The 19953-nt window shown below is 51.8% G+C and overlaps 1 protein-coding gene and 1 pseudogene across 1 annotated transcript; both read left to right on the top strand.

Moving 5' to 3' along the window:
• Positions 1-447: 447 nt before the first annotated feature.
• On the top strand, positions 448-5642 carry LOC142917130 (MAD2L1-binding protein-like). Its single transcript, XM_076061829.1, has 2 exons — positions 448-824; positions 3215-5642. Exons 1-2 carry the CDS (start codon positions 672-674, stop codon positions 3728-3730), a joined length of 669 nt encoding a protein of 222 aa, XP_075917944.1. The 5' UTR covers positions 448-671; the 3' UTR covers positions 3731-5642.
• Positions 5643-10749: 5107 nt separating this feature from the next.
• On the top strand, positions 10750-18486 carry LOC142917131 (heat shock protein HSP 90-alpha-like; annotated as a pseudogene).
• Positions 18487-19953: the final 1467 nt, after the last annotated feature.

Genomic DNA, 19953 nt, shown 5'->3' with positions numbered 1-19953 from the left:
CTTACCTCTCCACGCAACGCCTCTCACCACCCCCCTCAAACCCCCCCAACCAACCCCTCCCCTCACCACCCCCCTAAAACCCCCCAACCAACCCCTCCCCTCACCAAACCCCTCACCAAACCCCTCCCCTCACCAAACCCCTCAAACCCCCCTAACCAACCCCTCCCCTCACCAAACCCCTCCCCTCACCAAACCCCTCCCCTCACCAAACCCCTCCCCTCACCAAACCCCTCCCTCACCAAACCCCTCCCCTCACCAAACCCCTCAAACCCCCATAACCAACCCCTCCCCTCACCAAACCCCTCCCCTCACCAAACCCCTCCCTCACCAAACCCCTCCCCTCACCAAACCCCCCTAACCAACCCCTCCCCTCACCAAACCCCTCCCTCACCAAAACCCTCCCCTCACCAAACCCCTCACCAAACCCCTCCCTCACCAAACCCCTCACCAAACCCCTCCCCTCACCTAAGCCGCGCCCCTTCTTCCCGTCGTGCCCTTTTCCGGTGGGTAGGCCACGTGACGCCGTTTTGAACTGTTCAGTTTATTAACTGGGAGACGACTAACGGGCCAGCGGAGCCGGGCGAGCGAGGGGAGTGAGAAGAAGAGGAAGAAGAGGAGGAGGAAGGAGAGGAGGAGAGAGGAGGAGGAAGGAGAGGAGAGTGGCGGCGGCGATGTCGGCGCGGCGCTGCGAGGTGACGGTGCGCGGCGCCGTGAGCCAGCGGAGCCTTGGCGCCCTGGTCTGGGAGATCTTCGCTCACGCCCTGTACCAGCGCGGCCAGCTGCCGCTTCCCTACCCGCAGCTGCTGCACTTCCACAGCCACCTGGTGAGGGGAGTGGTGAGGTGGGGGTGGAGTGTTCAGGGGTGGAGTGTTCAGGGGTGGAGTGTGCAGGGTGGAGTGTTCAGGGGTGGAGTGTTCAGGGGTGGAGTGTTCAGGGTGGAGTGTTCAGGGGTGGAGTGTGCAGGGTGGAGTGTTCAGGGGTGGAGTCTGCAGGGGTGGAGTGTTCAGGGGTGGAGTGTTCAGGGGTGGAGTGTTCAGGGGTGGAGTCTGCAGGGGTGGAGTCTGCAGAGGTGGAGTGTGCAGGGTGGAGTGTTCAGGGGTGGAGTGTGCAGGGGTGGGGTGTTCAGGGGTGGAGTGTTCAGGGGTGGAGTGTGCAGGATGGAGTGTTCAGGGGTGGAGTTTTCAGGAGTGGAGTGTTCAGGGGTGGAGTGTTCAGGGGTGGAATGTGCAGGGTGGAGTGTTCAGGGGTGGAGTGTTCAGGGGTGGAGTGTGCAGGGGTGGAGTGTTCAGGGGTGGAGTGTGCAGGGGTGGAGTGTTCAGGGGTGGAGTGTGCAGGGGTGGAGTGTTCAGGGGTGGAGCGTGCAGGGGTGGAGTATGCAGGGTGGAGTGTTCAGGGGTGGAGTGTGCAGGGTGGAGTGTTCAGGGGTGGAGTCTGCAGGGTGGAGTGTTCAGGGGTGGAGTCTGCAGGGGTGGCGTGTTCAGGGGTGGAGTGTTCAGGGGTGGAGTCTGCAGGGTGGAGTGTTCAGGGGTGGAGTCTGCAGGGGTGGCGTGTTCAGAGGTGGAGTATTCAGGGGTGGAGTGTGCAGGGGTGGAGTGTTCAGGGGTGGAGTCTGCAGGGGTGGAGTGTGCTGGGTGGAGTGTTCAGGGGTGGAGAGTGCAGGGGTGGAGTGTTCAGGGGTGGAGTGTGCAGGGGTGGCGTGTTCAGGGGTGGAGTGTGCAGGGGTGGAGTGTTCAGGGGTGGAGTGTGCAGGGGTGGAGTGTTCAGGGGTGGAGTGTGCAGGGGTGGCGTGTTCAGGGGTGGAGTGTGCAGGGGTGGAGTGTTCAGGGGTGGAGTGTGCAGGGGTGGCGTGTTCAGGGGTGGAGTGTGCAGGGGTGGAGTGTGCAGGGGTGGAGTGTGCAGGGGTGTAGGCTTTGAGGGTTCAGCAATTTGGGTTTCGGTGTGTGGGCGCAAGGTCACCGATTGGTTTAGACCTGACCCCGGGTCGTGTGTGGAGGCGGAGCGGCTGTGGACGCGAAGGGTGGACACGAGCGGGCTACATTCGACATGAAATTAAGGTTTTAATAATTTCGGTGATGTTTATACAGTAATAGAAATCTCCATATATATAAAAGGCAAAGTTGTGATTGTGTGTCTGTTCGAAATGTTTAGCGTACTTCCCGACATGCAACAAACTGGAAATTTGCCATGTGGGTACTTTCCAGACTGTACACCATGCAAAAATTATAAAAATACACTTTCTTATTTTTCGGAGGGGGGTTGGGGAGCTCAATAATGCATTTATTTTTTGCACGGCAAGTGAGCTGTGATTTCAGTTCTGTCACGTGACCCACGCATGTGGAAGCGTAACGCATTGTAGTGTAGTGGTTAGCGTTGTCTGTGTTTGTGTGTCTGTGTGTGTCTGTGTGTGTGTGGAAGAGTAACGCATTGTAGTGTAGCAGTTAGCGCGCCGCACTACAAACCCGGCGACCCGAGTTCGATTCCCGCTCACGGCCACCACGATTATTTGAACCGGTCCTGGGCCTCCCCTAGGTCGACTCAAACGAGTAACTGGTGTGGTGTGTGAACATCGCCACTGGGGAGACAAAGACGGCCGGGCGTCCCGGGCGCAGCCAGGTAGTCAAGCTAGTGAGATTATAAAAAGTAAAGATACATTTTATCATTATGGCTGGTGTCCTTCACGTGTTAGATGATGCTGTACCCATGGAGTACAGTCGCTGAACTACAGCATCTCTTAAGGACTCGTACATGTGGCGATGGTGGCGAGGTGGCAGTTTAATGTTGGATGGGGTGATAGTCGATGTTGCTGCTGATGTTAAATGTGATGGTGGAGGTGAATGTGATGATGGATAATATGTGCCGGATATAGTGGTGGTGATAGTATGGTGTGACAGGTGACTGTTGCGATGTTTGTGGTAGAGGCCGACCGAAAACGAAACCAGACCGAAAGTTAAAAATTTACTTTCGGCCGAAACCAAAACTATGCCGAAAGAGGCCATTTGCCAACTTTCGGCGCCCAAACCGAATTTCGGTCGGCCTCTAGTTTGTGGTGACGGTGATGGTAGAGGTGGATATATTGATGTGGGACACAACGTAATAATGCTGGACGTGATGTTTATAATATCCGCAATTGCATCTCAGGGCAGCAGTTCTGTTGGTGGCTGAAGACCGTGGCTTTCGTCCTGGTGTGAACGCCTCCCTCCCCTCTTCCCTGCAGGCAGAGGTGCCCCCCAGGTTAAGGCAAGAAGCACGCATGCTGACGGCCCTGCGCGAGCTGAGCGGCCACCTGGAGACGCTCTTCTCCCTGTCGCACGTGCCCCGGGTCCTCATCCTGCTAGGGCCGAGCCCCATGTCGCCGCTTGAGCTCTACGAGCTGGACTTCCACGAGCTGGCGCTGGGAGGCAGCGGCGATTCACTGTGCCACGCTCGCTACAGCCGCCACGTGTTTCACTCACTCTTCGTGCAGAATGTGTTTGGCGAGCCGCGCGCTCTGCCTGTCACCTCGGCCACACTGCTGCTGTGGGCGCACAGGGACTGCGGCGTCGACTGGTTCAATCCCAAGCTCAACTACAAGCTGCCCAACCGCGGGAGGAGGGTCGTCGTCGCGTTTAGCAACAGCCTGGAGGAGCCGCTGGGCACGGCCCTCGGCCAGCCATGCGAGAACGACTGCGTGTGGTTCCAGGCCCCTGTGGCCATCAAGGGCGTCCTGGACAGTGGGTCAGGCCAGGGTTAGAGGGGCTGATGGATGGGACCAGCTAGGCCAAAATTCTAGGGATACTGCAAATTTTAATATTACTTATTTCAATATTATATCTGAATCTCCTTCCTTATGGTCAATCAAGGCCAACTATTAAAGATTCTGCCGTAAACGTATTCATCCATTAAATTGCCTAGTCTCACGTTTATATTTGGGGCAGTGCGAATTCACGCGCTACGTGGTTTTAATTTCGGAGCCGCAGTTGCACACAGGAGAGTCTCTGATTCGCAACTTGTGCATCGGGCGTTTGCAACTCGCGTGCTTCGTGTGGGTCCGGGTATGTGCTGCCCCGTTGTTCCCATGGCAGTTGGAAGCCAGGGAAGTCGAGCTGGAATATAGTGCTTGCAAGGGTGTCCAGGGTATGGGGACACTTTAGTACATCGTACGATTCAAGGTCTGCAATAACACAATTTTTTTTGTTCCTGGGTAGTGAGTGTTATTTCCTAATTGCTTATGCCTCAAAAGTACAGAAAATGGCTATTATTCCCCACAAACTTTGCTTTTGTGACCAGGAGAGTGATATTTAGAAATTATCCTATTTTCCAGAACATTCCAGATAGATTCAGTGCTGAGTAAACTTGTAGTAACTTCTAGAACATTCTGGAACTTTCCAGTAATATAAATAGTATAAATACAGGGGCCTTAAGCCCACCAGTTCAGTTTAGTTCCAGCTGCCTAAGTGGATACATATCTGCATTTTTCTGAGATGGCATCAAGAGGCTGCAAGCATCCGGCAGACGCATTTTGCCATGTCTGCGGCCAATTTATCAAGACAAGAGCGAAAAAGTACTCTGTGGAAGCATTACATATACATACACAGATACTCAGCTATTGTGAAAGCCTGGTGGGCCGTTTGCCCATTTCTCCACTAACAAAATTATAAGAGGCTTGCAGAAGTCTAAAGAGTTAAGAAATTGGGGAGTAAATATTTGATATAAAAGGTTCCCGAAAATTGTCGACCCCCCCCCCTCAAAAGCAAAGTATGTGCTTTGGTAACAAAGTTTGTGGGGAATAATAGCCATTTTCTCTACTTTATAGGCATAAGCAATTACGAAATAACACTATCCATTTCCAAAATAACATCACATTGTGATAATCTATACTGATTATGGTTTTTAAAATGTTATTTCCTGATTATTTTGTGAGATAAACTTTGTCATAAAAGTTGTCAATTTGTAGCCGTTACCCACAACATTGGTGCTTTGCAAAATGTCATGCAGAGTAATTGAACAGTGCTGGTTTTCATGATAATGTTAATAGTTCATTTATTTAATAGTTTTTGTTTTCATTTTACCGAAAGCATATACATGGTGAATGTTATATGTTGAAAAGTTTTAATGTTTGCAAGACTCATAGGCTCATGCTGGATGAACTGCAGTGGAAAGAGTTTACCGGTCTTTATTGGCACTGGAAGCCATCAAGGGTATAAAGACTGTCAAGGCAGCAGGCATTCGGACATCTGCACTGAACAGTTAAAGAATGTTGCACTAAAAACAAGGGATTGGCTCTTGAGAATGTTAAATTTCTTTGCTCATACCCAAGACACGGAAGACTTGTCACGTTTCCAAAGCCAGGAAAAGACCCATCTGACCCTAAGAGCGTCTGACCAATGTCCTTGTTCTGCTACCTCTTCAAACTTTTTGAGAGACTTATCTTGAAGCAGCAATCACCTATACTGGAGGAACAACTCTTTCCAGAACAATCTGATTTCCAGCCGCGCAAGTCCTGCACTGGCCAAGTGCTAAACCTCACCCAGTACATAGGAGACGGTTTCAAGAACAACCAAATTACTGGTGTCGCCTTGGTCAACCTATCAGCAGCATATGCCACTTGTTAACCAGATGTGTGTTAAATTTTAGTATTTGGGTGCTATAAATTTCCACATACACCGCTTCGTTGAGCTATCAGTTATGTCCAGATGGCTTTTGAAAAAGAGCTATATAACTCAGCAGGCCTTACCTGGTAGAATAAAACATAGTTTTAAATCGTGTTTTTACAGTCGCTGCTAAACCCAAAGCATATTACATCTACAGACCATACCCACCCTACAGCCTGTGTTCAAACCACAGACCATGCTCAACCCATGAAGTGTGTTCAATCCACAGACCATGGTTAACCCATGCAGTGTGTTCAATCCACAGACCATGCACAACCCTTAGCGTGTGTTAAATCCACAGACCATGCCCAACCCATAGCGTGTGTTAAATCCACAGACCATGTCCAATCCATTGCGTGTGTTAAATCCACAGACCTGTGTTCAATCCACCGACCATGATCAACCCATAGCGTGTGTTAAATCCACAGACCATGTCCAATCCATAGCGTGTGTTAAATCTACAGACCTGTGTTCAATACACAGACCATGCCCAACCCATAGCGTGTGTTAAATCCACAGACCATGTCCAATCCATAGCGTGTGTTAAATCTACAGACCTGTGTTAAATCCACAGACCATACCCAAACCATAGCGTGTGTTAAATTTATAGACCATGTCCAATCCATAGCGTGTTAAATCTACAGACCTGTGTTCAATCCACAGACCATGCCCAACCCATAGCATGTGTTAAATCCACAGACCATACCCAAACCATAGCGTTTGTTAAATCCACAGACCATGCCCAACCCATAGCGTGTGTTAAATCAACAGACCATACCCAAACCATAGCGTTTGTTAAATCCACAGACCATACCCAAACCATAGCGTGTGTTAAATCCACAGACCATGTCCAATCCATAGCGTGTGTTAAATCCACCGACCTGTGTTCAATCCGCCGACCATGCCCAACCCATAGCGTGTGTTAAATCCACAGACCATACCCAACCCATAGCGTGTGTTAAATCCACAGACCATACCCAACCCACAGCGTGTGTTAAATCCACAGACCATACCCAACCCATAGCGTGTGTAAAAATCTACAGACCATACCCAACCCATAGCGTGTGTTAAATCCACAGACCATACCCAACTCATAGTGTGTGTTAATCCACAGACCATACCCAACCCATAGCGTGTGTAAAAATCCACAGACCATACCCAACCCATAGCGTGTGTTCAATCCACAGATCATACCCAACCCATAGCGTGTGTTAAATCCACAGACCATGTCCAACCCATAGCGTGTGTTAAATCCACAGACCATACCCAACCCATAGCTTGTGTTAAATCCACAGACCATACCCAACCCATAGCGTGTGTAAAAATCCACAGACCATACCCAACCCATAGCGTGTGTTAAATCCACAGACCATACCCAACCCATAGCGTGTGTTAAATCCACAGACCATACCCAACCCATAGCGTGTGTAAAAATCCACAGACCATACCCAACCCATAGTGTGTGTTCAATCCACAGATCATACCCAACCCATAGCGTGTGTTAAATCCACAGACCATGTCCAACCCATAGCGTGTGTTAAATCCACAGACCATGCCCAACCAATAAGCGTGTGTTAAATCCACCGACCATGCCCAACCCATAGCGTGTGTTAAATCCACAGACCATGCCCAACCCATAGCGTGTGTTAAATCCACCGACCATGCCCAACCCATAGCGTGTGTTAAATCCACAGACCATACTCAATCCCTGGTGTGTGTTAAATCCACAGACCATGCCCAACCCATAGCGTGTGTTAAATCCACAGACCATGCCCAACCCATCGCGTGTGTTAAATCCACAGACCATGCCCAACCCATAGCGTGTGTTAAATCCACAGACCATGCCCAACCCATAGCGTGTGTTAAATCCACAGACCATACCCAACCCATAGCGTGTGTAAAAATCCACAGACCATACCCAACCCATAGCGTGTGTTAAATCCACAGACCATGTCCAATCCATAGCGTGTGTTAAATCCACAGACCATACTCAATCCCTGGTGTGTGTCAAATCCACATACCATGTCCAATCAATAGCGTGTGTTAAATCCACAGACCATGCCCAACCCATAGCGTGTGTTAAATCCACAGACCATACCCAACCCATAGCGTGTGTAAAAATCCACAGACCATACCAAACCCACAGCGTGTGTTAAATCCACAGACCATGCCCAACCCATAGCGTGTGTTAAATCCACAGACCATGCCCAACCCATAGCGTGTGTTAAATCCACCGACCATGCCCAACCCATAGCGTGTGTTAAATCCACAGACCATACTCAATCCCTGGTGTGTGTTAAATCCACAGACCATGCCCAACCCATAGCGTGTGTTAAATCCACAGACCATGCCCAACCCATCGCGTGTGTTAAATCCACAGACCATGCCCAACCCATAGCGTGTGTTAAATCCACAGACCATGCCCAACCCATAGCGTGTGTTAAATCCACAGACCATACCCAACCCATAGCGTGTGTAAAAATCCACAGACCATACCCAACCCATAGCGTGTGTTAAATCCACAGACCATGTCCAATCCATAGCGTGTGTTAAATCCACAGACCATACTCAATCCCTGGTGTGTGTCAAATCCACATACCATGTCCAATCAATAGCGTGTGTTAAATCCACAGACCATGCCCAACCCATAGCGTGTGTTAAATCCACAGACCATACCCAACCCATAGCGTGTGTAAAAATCCACAGACCATACCAAACCCACAGCGTGTGTTAAATCCACAGACCATGCCCAACCCATAGCGTGTGTTAAATCCACAGACCATGTCCAACCCATAGCGTGTGTTAAATCCACAGAGCATACCAACCCATAGCGTGTGTTAAATCCACAGACCATACTCAATCCCTGGTGTGTGTTAAAATACACAGAGCATACTGGCCTTAGAGAACACCGCTCGAGCACGTGTGTGCCACTGTTGTCGAGTGCCCGCCACAACAATCCATCTCCCCAGCCCGCCGCAGGCTGCCTGCCACACGGCACAATGGAGCCGAACTGCGGCGAACAGAGCGCCCAGTGAGGCCCGGCGAGCCCGTGTCCCCGTACTGCTCGCGGCCCGGTGAACAGCACAAAGACCCCGCTAGCTGGAGCCACGGGCCACGATGACCGCCGGGCGTGTGGCTCCGCTTCACGTGAGCCCGTGTTGCGGCTACTTCTAGAAGCGTCCTCGGTCGGGGTTCTTAGGGTTCGCCGTAGTGGAGTGATTCACGCCGACACGCAAAGGGCTCCGCAATGTGGAGTGGGATGCCGACGCGTTCCGACTCAACGCGTGCCAAGACCGAACTCAGCAGTGGATTCAAACGAAGGTCACAAAGAAGAATGCCCGTAAAATAAAATAGTTATGTTTTCTGTTACACGTTTAGTAGTCTATGGGTAATGTTTTTACCATTACATTCCATCGGCATTGCTGGTACCACGATAGTCTATGGGCATTACTGACACACCACGGTAGTCTATGGGCATTACTGTGATACACCACGATAGTCTATGGGCATTACTGTGATACACCACGATAGTCTATGGGCATTACTGTGATACACCACGATAGTCTATGGGCATTACTGTGATACACCACGATAGTCTATGGGCATTACTGTGATACACCACGGTAGTCTATGGGCATTACTGTGATACACCACGGTAGTCTATGGGCATTACTGTGATACACCACGATAGTCTATGGGCATTACTGTGACACACCACGGTAGTCTATGGGCATTACTGTGATACACCACGATAGTCTATGGGCATTGCTGTGATACACCACGATAGTCTATGGGCACGTGGAAGCGAAAGCGCTTTGAGAATTCTCGAGAGCGAGGGGGCGGGGCTTTGAGAATTCTCGAGAGCGAGGGGGCGGGGCTTTTAGAATTCTCGAGAGCGAGGGGGCGGGGCTTTGAGAATTCTCGCGAGCGAGGGGGCGGGGCTTTGAGAATTATTGAGAGCGAGGGGGCGAGGCTTTGATAATTATCGAGAGCGAGGGGGCGGGGTTTCGCGAAACTTCCACCAATCACCGGAGCACGCCGGGGCGAGACCCCCGCCCGCGTCTTCTCGAAATTTCGCGTTCGCTATAAGCAGCGGCGCCGGCAGCCGCCGCGCTCACAGAAATCTGCCGCAGCCACCGCGAAAGCGCGAACCACTGCGCCTTGACGACTTCTCACTGCTACGGCAGAACGATACGAGGGAACGACGGCGTTATTGAGAGCAGTGTACGGTGTATGCGTCGTGCTCGGCGATGCTTGTAATGTTGAAGTAGCGACTGTCGGCTGGCTACTCGGAGGTGCAGTGGCTGCTCGGTGTCACGTCGAGTTGCACCACCACTCGGTCGGCCGTAAACCGGAGACCATCGGGCGGCGCCCGCCACTGACGGGGGACGCGAGAGAGCGAGCGAGGCGGTGGTGGGTGCCGTGGGGGTGCCGTGGGGGTGCCGTGGTGGGGTGCCGTGGTGGGGTGCCGTGGGTGGATGCCGTGTAGGGTGCCGTGGTGGGGTGCCGTGTGGGTGCCGTGGGGGTGCCGTGGTGGGTGTCGTGGGTGGGTGCCGTGGGGGGGTTCCGTGGGTGGATGCCGTGGGGGGGTGCCGTGGTGGGGGCCGTGGATGGATGCCGTGGTGGGGGCCGTGTGGGGGTGCCGTGGGTGGGTGCCGTGGGGGGTGCCGTGTGGGTGCCGTGGTGGGTGGGCGATGGTGCAGGCGGAGCGGTCAGCGGGTGGTGCCCGTGAGAGGGAACATTCTGGAAGGTCCATAGGGACTCTGTGCCTGCATAGGGGCTCCGTGTCTGCATAGGGGCTCCGTGTCCGCACAGGGGGCTCCGTGTCCGCACAGGGGGCTCCGTGTCCGCACAGGGGGCTCCGTGTCCGCACAGGGACTCCGTGTCCGTACAGGGGGCTCCGTGTCCGCACAGGGACTCCGTGTCCGCACAGGGGGCTCCGTGTCCGCACAGGGGGCTCCGTGTCCGCACAGGGACTCCGTGTCCGCACAGGGGGCTCCGTGTCCGCACAGGGGGCTCCGTGTCCGCGTGTCCGCACAGGGGGCTCCGTGTCCGCACAGGGACTCCGTGTTCGCGTGTCTCCACAGGGGCTCTCTAGAGGCTCAGTGGGTGCCCCCACGCGTCTCCTCTCCTGCGCTGCTATCTCCACAGATGCCCGAGGTGTCGGAGACGACGCAGCCCATGGCGGGCAGTGGCGAGGAGGCGGAGACCTTCGCCTTCCAGGCGGAGATCGCCCAGCTCATGTCCCTCATCATCAACACCTTCTACTCCAACAAGGAGATCTTCCTGCGCGAGCTCATCTCCAACAGCTCCGACGTACGGAACCACTCACACCCCGCTCCTCGCACACACGGACACACCATGCTCCACACACACGGACACACCCCGCTCCACACACACGGACACACACCGCTCCTCACACACCCTGACACACGGACACACCAGGCTCCACACACACGGACACACCCCGCTCCACACACACGGACACACACCGCTCCTCACACACGGACACACACCGCTACACACACACCCTGACACACGGACACACCAGGCTCCACACACACGGACACACCAGGCTCCACACACCCTCACACACGGACACACCCCGCTCCACACACCCTCACACACGGACACACCCCGCTCCACACACCCTGACACACGGACACACCCCGCTCCACACACCCTCACACACGGACACACCCCGCTCCACACACCCTGACACACGGACACACCCCGCTCCACACACCCTCACACACGGACACACCCCGCTCCTCACACCCTCACACACGGACACACCCCGCTCCACACACACGGACACACGGACACACCCCGCTCCACACACCCTCACACACGGACACATCCCGCTCCACACACCCTCACACACGGACACACCCCACTCCACACACCGTCACACACGGACACACCCCGCCACACCCCTGACGCCACCGGCCCCCCACGCTATTAAGGGGGAGGGGATGCTAGGACCCCCCCCACCCGCCCCTTCACACATCCAAAGTATCGTATGGGCCGCTTGCGGTCTAATTGTGATTTTAGATTAACGTTGCTGCTGTCATTGTGAGTGGCCCCATGTCCACTGCTACTGTGTAGACTGCTTGCCAATACACTTCCATGACTGACAGTGTGGAAATGAGGCCTTCATCCAACAGTAGATTGGCAGACATCTTTGCAATGTATTATTTTATTTACTCCGCTTGTTTACCTCAGAGTCCTAAGACTCGTTTTCAGGAGGGTCCTGCAAAGTTTTTGTGGTTGGGGACGATGTTACTTGGTGTGTGTGATCCAAATTGAGTAATTTGCCGGTATTCTTTCAGCCAGCATTGGGATGTTTTTGGCCAATATCTCGATATAGGAAGTTGATGCGTTCCTGGAGCTTCATTTGTATATCAAAAGTTGTTACATTGAATAGCATGTACGTTAGTACTCTGAGGGTGCGTTCCAATTTCATACAATAAACATTCAATAACTTCCCATTCGTATCAAGATCATTTATATTGAAAATATTTTATTCTGTACAGTATTAAAATACAAAAACCGTCATAATTAAAAGAAACCGTGTAATGTACTGAAAAAATATTCACACTAGCCAGTGTAGTCTTCGGTGCAGTCATGAGGGGCTACATTGCCCACCAAACACCATATCACCGTAACAGTGTATTGTTGCATGCTGATTGGCCGAGACGAATGTAGACACAATTTCTATAGCCGATCTCAATGCTCATAAAACTGTATCTTGTAATTTTATTCTTATTTATATTGAACTGTAGATGGGCTATTTTATTTATCAAATTTCAGTGAATTTATTTTTTGCCATTAATATAATAGTAATAAATCCAAAGTTTGTATATCGAAAATTTGCTTATCGAGGTATTATTTACCAAGTTACATAACCAAAGTATTGTTCGCTATGGGAGGAAACCTGAGCAAACCTGATGAAGCCCATGAAAAATAGGGGGAGAGTGTATAAACTCCAGGCACCCTCATAGTCAGTAATAAAACCCAGGCCCTTCTTGCCGTGAGGCACATGAGTTGCCACTGTGCCGCCACCCTGCCGCTTAGTCGTAGATTCCGGAATTTGGTCGAGCCGTGAATGTGATGGTCGTGGATGTGGTAGCATGCGTCGATCTGCTGTTGCCATGGCATTGTAAACATCACTGTGCGGTCCCCCGTCTGCCCAGGCGCTGGACAAGATCCGCTATGAGAGCCTCACTGACCCCAGCAAGCTGGACACTGGCAAGGAGCTCAAGATCGACATCGTCCCCAATAAGATCGACCGCACACTCACACTCGTCGACACGGGCATCGGCATGACCAAGGCCGACCTCGTCAACAACCTAGGCACCATCGCCAAGTCGGGCACCAAAGCCTTCATGGAGGCCCTGCAGGCGGGCGCCGACATCTCGATGATCGGCCAGTTCGGCGTGGGCTTCTATTCTGCCTACCTGGTGGCCGAGCGCGTCACCGTCGTCACCAAGCACAACGACGACGAGCAATATGTGTGGGAGTCTTCGACCGGCGGCTCGTTTACCGTGAGGCCCGACAACGATGGTGAGTATGAGCTCCCGGTGGAGCACGCGTGGCTCTCGCCATGCCGCACGCCCAGCACACCCCGCTGCCGGGTGATGAGTTTGCTAATCTCGAGTGGCTGCGATGATGCGGTGCAGGGGAGCCTCTCGGTCGTGGCACCAAGATCGTGCTCCACATTAAGGAGGACCAGACTGAGTACCTGGAGGAGAGGTCAATTAAGGACATTGTCAAGAAGCACTCCCAGTTCATCGGCTACCCCATCACGCTTTACGTGAGTAACGTGCTGCGTTTCGTACATTCGACCAACTCGGACCGCAGTCCGTTTGTTTCATCGCTGTTTTGGTGAGCAACCTCCATCGTATGTCGTCTGAAGTTTGGGTAATCCGTCTGTTGCAGGTGGAGAAAGAACGCAACAAGGAGGTGAGCGATGACGAGGAGGATAAGGAGGAGGCGGCTCCTGATAAATCTAAGAGAGGTCTGACGACGACACTCCCAACATCGAAGACGTAGGCTCCGATGAGGAGGAGGACAAGGCCAAGGACTCGGACAAGAAGATAAAGAAGAAGATCAAGGAGAAGTACACGGACAAGGAGGAGCTGAACAAGACAAAGCCGCTGTGGACACGCAACCCGGACGACATCACGGCGGAGGAGTATGGCGAGTTCTACATGAGCCTCACCAACGACTGGGAGGACCACCTTGCCGTGAAGGTGAGCGTGGTGGTGCCGTTGTCTCTGGACATAGTGGAGGTGACGAGCCAGGGCCTCGTGGCTGCCGTATGTGGCCTGGCGTGTGTTGCCCGTCTGTTGACTTGTGCGATGATGCGGCCCAGAGGGTAGCATGTTCGCTGCTTGTTACAGAGGTTTGTTCAATTGTTAAGAGGCCTGCCTGGTTATAACTGCGGGGTGTATGAACCGTAAAAATACGCTATATCTGCCTCGGTGTACGGTTCAGAGATTGTGTGACGTAATTTGTGTTGTGGCATCATAGTCCAAATTCACTACATTTGTAACGTTAAACCACAGCGTTGCTTAATTGGAACAACAAGTGGCAACATTGCCTCCCCCCTCCTCCACCCAACTGTGAAGCAACTGCAGACTTCAAAAGGTGCCTTCGTGATGAGGGCCATGCGCCACAGGAAATGCGCAAGTACAAAATGTACTGAATGCCTATTGCACATGGCGTGTTTGTGCTACAGCACTTCTCGGTGGAGGGGCAGCTGGAATTCCGGGCGCTGCTCTTCGTCCCCCGGCGGGCGGCTTTCGACCTCTTTGAAAACAAGAAGAAGAAAAACAACATCAAGCTGTACGTTCGACGTGTCTTCATCATGGACAACTGTGAAGACCTCATCCCGGAGTATCTCAGTAAGCGGGGATGCATGCAGGCTTGAGAGCAACTCGTAAACAATGTCATTTTTTTCCTCCCTTAAAGCACTTCTATTCAATGGTTTCTCTAGAGTTTTTACAGTGATAAATACTAAAGCCGTGAATGTTCACCGTTTGCAGACTTCATGAAGGGAGTGGTGGACTCCGAGGACCTTCCCCTCAACATCTCGCGTGAGATGCTGCAGCAGGGCGAAAATCCTCAAGGTGATCCGCAAGAACATCATCAAGAAGTCCATGGAGCTGTTCGCGGAGCTCGCCGAGGACAAAGATAACTACAAGAAGTTCTATGAGCAGTTCTCCAAAAACATCAAGGTGGATGCTCTCACCATTTGCCGAATTTCTGCAGCGGTGTGGATTTGAATATTTTGCGATTCGTGCTTTTCCCGTCGTTCAGTTCGTCAGGGGGAAATCTGACCCTGTCGCTCTGCCTTTTATCGTTATTCCCCACAGCTGGGAATCCACGAGGACTCTCAGAACCGGAAGAAGCTGGCGGAGCTGCTCCGCTACCATACGTCCATGTCGGGCGAGGACATGTGCTCGCTGAAGGACTACGTGTCTCGAATGAAAGAAAACCAGAAGCACATCTACTACATCACCGGTGCGGGCAGACACGCACGTGCCAACAGCACCACACGCGCCACGACACCACACTCCATGGCACCACACACGCACTGCTGCACGACACACGATGCTCTTCACACAGCCTGCTAGCACTTCCTGGCTAAGAACGTTGCCCAAGTATTGAACTTAAGTGTAGACTGTACAAGTAATCTAATTGTGAAGCTTTGCAGACTGTTAATCGTCCCTCGGTCTATAAATAGCATTCCACTTTGTGGTTGTTAACAGTGGTTCTCCTTTAGATTAGTCTTCGTCAAAGGAATCTGGAATGGGACTGTAAACGGGAGATGAGCATCGTCGCGATGCTCATTTGAGCGGGAATTTGCCAAACCGTTAGACGAGGCCGTGGTGCCGGAAGGCTAATTTGTGAACCGCGATTTCGCTCGCAGGCGAGTCAAAAGCGCAAGTGGCCAACTCTGCGTTTGTGGAGCGCGTGCGCAAGCGTGGCCTGGAGGTGGTGTACATGGTGGAGCCCATCGATGAGTACTGCGTGCAGCAGCTGAAGGAGTTTGACGGGAAGACCCTCGTCTCCGTCACCAAGCAGGGCATGGAGCTTCCGGAAGATGAGGAAGAGAAAAAGAGACAGGAGGAGGCCAAGGCCAAGTTTGAGAATCTCTGCAAGGTGGTCAAGGAGATCCTGGAGAAGGTGGAGAAGGTGAGCACTCGGCAGGACTTGTGATGTGAACCTGTCTGGGGTGGGGAGCCACCCCCAAACTGAAACTAAATTATTTTTAGCTTACCAGGCAAGGCCCACTGAGCTATACAGCTCTTAGAAGCGATCTGGCCACAAATGATAGCCCAATGAAGTGGCTTATCATGTGGAAATTTCTAGGAGCTATATACTCTCGATCCATGTTTCTAAATGTGGAGAGAACAACCGGAGGTATTGGAGAAAAATCCATGTGACCACGGGGAGAACATGCAAACTCCAAATATCCAGGTGTCAGGACTGGGATCGAACCCACGACCTGTATACCAGGCGAGGTAGTTAACATCTCAACACTGCGGCACCCAGTTCCTACCTCGCTGTGCTTGTTATAATTCAATGTAGAGTAGGTTTATGGTTGATGCAGCACTCCATCCAGTCACTTATTCAACGATGGTCAGTCCCCTCATCAATCTTCTATCGCTACGACCATGGTTTACTGTCCCCATCAACTTGCCCCTGATCCCTGCACCCAATGTTTGGCCTCATCGACACTTCGACCAATCCCAGTTCCTGTAAAAACACTTTCTGCGTCTTCACCTCACACTGCGCCTCTTTGAAATACCCTCCCCATTGTTTCCTTTTCCAAGCCTTGCATAACCTTCATCACTTCAAGACACATGTCACACTCTTACCTATTACAATTTTGATAGTACTGATAGTACTGTTTGTTGCTGGCCGCTTGACGTATTTGGGCCTGTGCTCGGCTGCTGTCAAGAAAAATCCACTTGACGCTTGGATGATTTCCACGAGGGCTCTGCTCACTTTTTTTCTGCGTAAATACAACGGCACTTGTCCACCGTGCTCATTGTTAATGCGCGTTCCCTTCTGTGCCGTGCAGGTGACCGTGTCAAATAGGCTGGTCTCCTCTCCGTGCTGCATCGTGACCAGCACCTACGGCTGGACGGCCAACATGGAGCGCATCATGAAGGCGCAGGCCTTGCGAGACTCCTCCACCATGGGCTACATGGCCGTCAAGAAGCACCTGGAGATCAACCACGACTACCCCATCGTGGAGACCCTGCGTCAGAAGGTGGAGGTGGACAAGAACGACAAGTCGGTGAAGGACCTGGTCATCCTGCTGTTTGAGACGGCGCTGCTGTCGTCTGGATTCACGCTCGAGGACCCACAGACGCATGCGAGCCGCATCTACCGCATGATCAAGCTGGGACTTGGTAGGCCTCGCATCGATTCCCTCTCGCAACAACTTGCAATTCCCCACCGTTAAATAGGCAACAAAATACAAAGAGAATTGGCCTCATTCCCGTTTCTCTCCATATACACACAGGCTTCTCGGAGTGTAATTTCAGCAGCATTTGGTACTACACGAGCCAATTCTGGACCAGTTTTGATGATCATTGTCCCATCAGCAGAGCCAGGTTTGCTTGAACCAATGCTGCTGAGATGTTTATGTTTTTAACATGGGTACTATCCATAATACATAGTCAAAGCTTTTTTGGGTACTAGTTTTTGTATATTGTACATAACACAATAATTACACTTAGCTATGCGAAGGAGGCATGCTGTCTGCTTATTTTATTTTTTATATCCCCCTTGCCACCACTTCTATTTTGTGTCAAAATGAGGTGGCTTGGGTGAGGGCAATTATTTTAATGGTCATCTTGTGTAGGTGATGTAATGGTGTAGACTGCCCATCCTGACCATCCTGCGAGGGTGACTACGGTCCCCAGAGCTGATAACAGCCGCTGCGTAGGCCACACTAGTTGACACATTACACCTGCTACACAAGGTGTGACCGCTCTCCCCAGTGAGGTGGGGTTGTTGGATGTGGAGCGTTAAGTGGAGCCTGTGTGTGTGGCAGGCATCGATGACGATGAGTCGACAATTGAAGACATCCCTGCCGGTCCCGCAGACGACCTTCCACCCCTGGAGGGCGACGACGAGAACGTGTCGCGCATGGAGGAAGTCGACTAGAGGAGGAAGAAGCCCCCCCCCCCGCCCTGTTCTCCCTCACACGATGTTATTCGTTGTGACCCTAGGGCTCTGCACATTCATAACAATTTTAAAGCGTTCACAAATATGAAGACTGGACCATGTAAAGGCTCCCAGTGTCTTTTCTTTTTAACCCACATGCCGAGTGAGCATGGCTCCACAAGCCCAAAACGTGAAGTGGTCACAGCAACAAACAGCACTTTCTTTCAAAGTTGTCATGGATCCGAGTGAACAGATTTTCCCGAAATTGAGCAAGATTCTTACAAGAGTGGGCAAAGCGATGAAGTATGATGGGAGGAGGGTATTTACAAGTGGAGCAGTGCGGTGAAGGAAGTGCCGCGTCCTGATTAATTATCCTACAGAGGTGTGTTGATTTCTGTATACTGTTAATGCTTCTATATAGTTCTGTGCTTATTCCATAGGCTGTTATTCCACTGTAAATGGTCGGTGTGCAGACAGCTGCTGGGAGAGTGGGTATGTCGACAAAACTCCCCTCCCTTTGCAGAACAAGCTACGATATACTGCATGCAGTGAATTTAAGTTATGTTTTTTTAAACGTTGGCTGCACCGTTGTCAATGCCATTCTGGTGCTTCTTTTAATTTCCTTGGATATTTTTTAATAAAAATTACACGCACATTACTGGGTTTATTCCTAAATGCGTCATGGCTGTTCATTGGTTTCTCGGCGGTGGAGCGAGTGGCTCGGAATCTGAAGGTTGTGAGTTCAAATCCTGATTTTGGGGTTGACTCGGCCCAACGTCCCTCTGGGATACAATAAGCAACACTGGGGAGAAAGCCAACGGTGTTTATACAATGGAGATACTTTTCTCACATGGGAATGAGGAATTTAAAATTGAGCTGCAAATGGGAGGTGACCGTTACCTCATTGCTCATTTGAGCAGAACAATGTAGCGCCACGTAGCGGCTGCGAGGGCTGTGGTTATGTGCACAGGGGTTACCCTGCGTGTCCCCTCGCGTTACAGTACTTTGTAGACCTGGCAATCTTGAGATGCTGCTGGCTGTGTTTCCAGCCCAAGGGTCTGCAGCCTGGTAGGTGACAAGGGGGTGCTGGTGGGGCGAGTTGCCTACAGATGGGGAACTAGTGCCGATGGGTGATGATGGTGGGTGACTTTATTTTTGGCACAGGTAAACCTCGGCAATGCATGGCCATTTTCGTTGGGGACATGGTTATACAGAAACCTGGTTACAGCAAAATATAAAAAACTACTGTATTGCAAGATGCCGAATGGCAAGGTCGTGTGCATTATCCTGGTGATACAACCAGCACAAAGAACGCGGTGAGTAGAATGCACCACATACAACAAATGGTGCAAAACAGCACCGGTAAGATTGTCAAAAACTTAGTCTTTAAAGCAAATCAATTGGTAAGTTGCTACCAGAACGATAGTGGGTGGCAATGACCACTGTCTGCTGTTGGAGGCGGAGCGAGGTGGGTGGACTCGGGAAGGCTGCTGTTGAGTCGTGGTTCTACTGATTGTGGTGGTGACCTTTCCAGTGTCACAGCAGCGGTATACGACACGAGAAATGCACTGCGACCAGAAATGAAGCCACGTGACGCAACGAGTGGGGGTGGAGCACAATATTTTTCAGGTGGCAGTTTTAATACAAAAACAACAATAATGCATTCGCTTTTCAACGGTGGCGAGTTGTACCCCACTCAGGTCGCCACCTGTGCACGGTTTGGCCCGGCCCAGTCCAGGAATTGACGTCTGTGTTCAGGTGGCAGCAGGAATTGATTTGTACCCAGATCTGATACCGGTACGATATTGTGTTGAACCATACCACATGAAAGTGCAGTTTCCATAGACGCCGTGTCTCTTTGGTCACGTAGGTACGTGACTTTACCGAAAGAACCAAAGTATGGATCCTTGCAGTCATGAAAACTTCAAATCTAGAACGCCGTGTCTGAATGATGACATGCGTTGTGCGGATTTGGCCTACAGTGGGGGAGGTGTGGATTTCCTGGTGACACCGAGGAGGTGAGGGACCCCCCAGTGATCCCATCGAGCTTATTGGAGGCTTACACCCTCGAAAATAGAATCTCAAATCCCTGGTGGGCGCTTGCCCCCCTAATCCACCCCGACATCCCGTCCAC

Source organism: Petromyzon marinus, unplaced genomic scaffold (assembly GCF_048934315.1).
Source record: "Petromyzon marinus isolate PM22_M1 ecotype Great Lakes invasive population unplaced genomic scaffold, UKy_Petmar_22M1.pri1.0 PM_G_Scaffold_42, whole genome shotgun sequence".
Lineage (NCBI taxonomy): Eukaryota > Metazoa > Chordata > Hyperoartia > Petromyzontiformes > Petromyzontidae > Petromyzon > Petromyzon marinus.
Note: the sequence above shows the minus strand (reverse complement) of the source record. Positions and strands in the feature narration are given on the sequence as shown.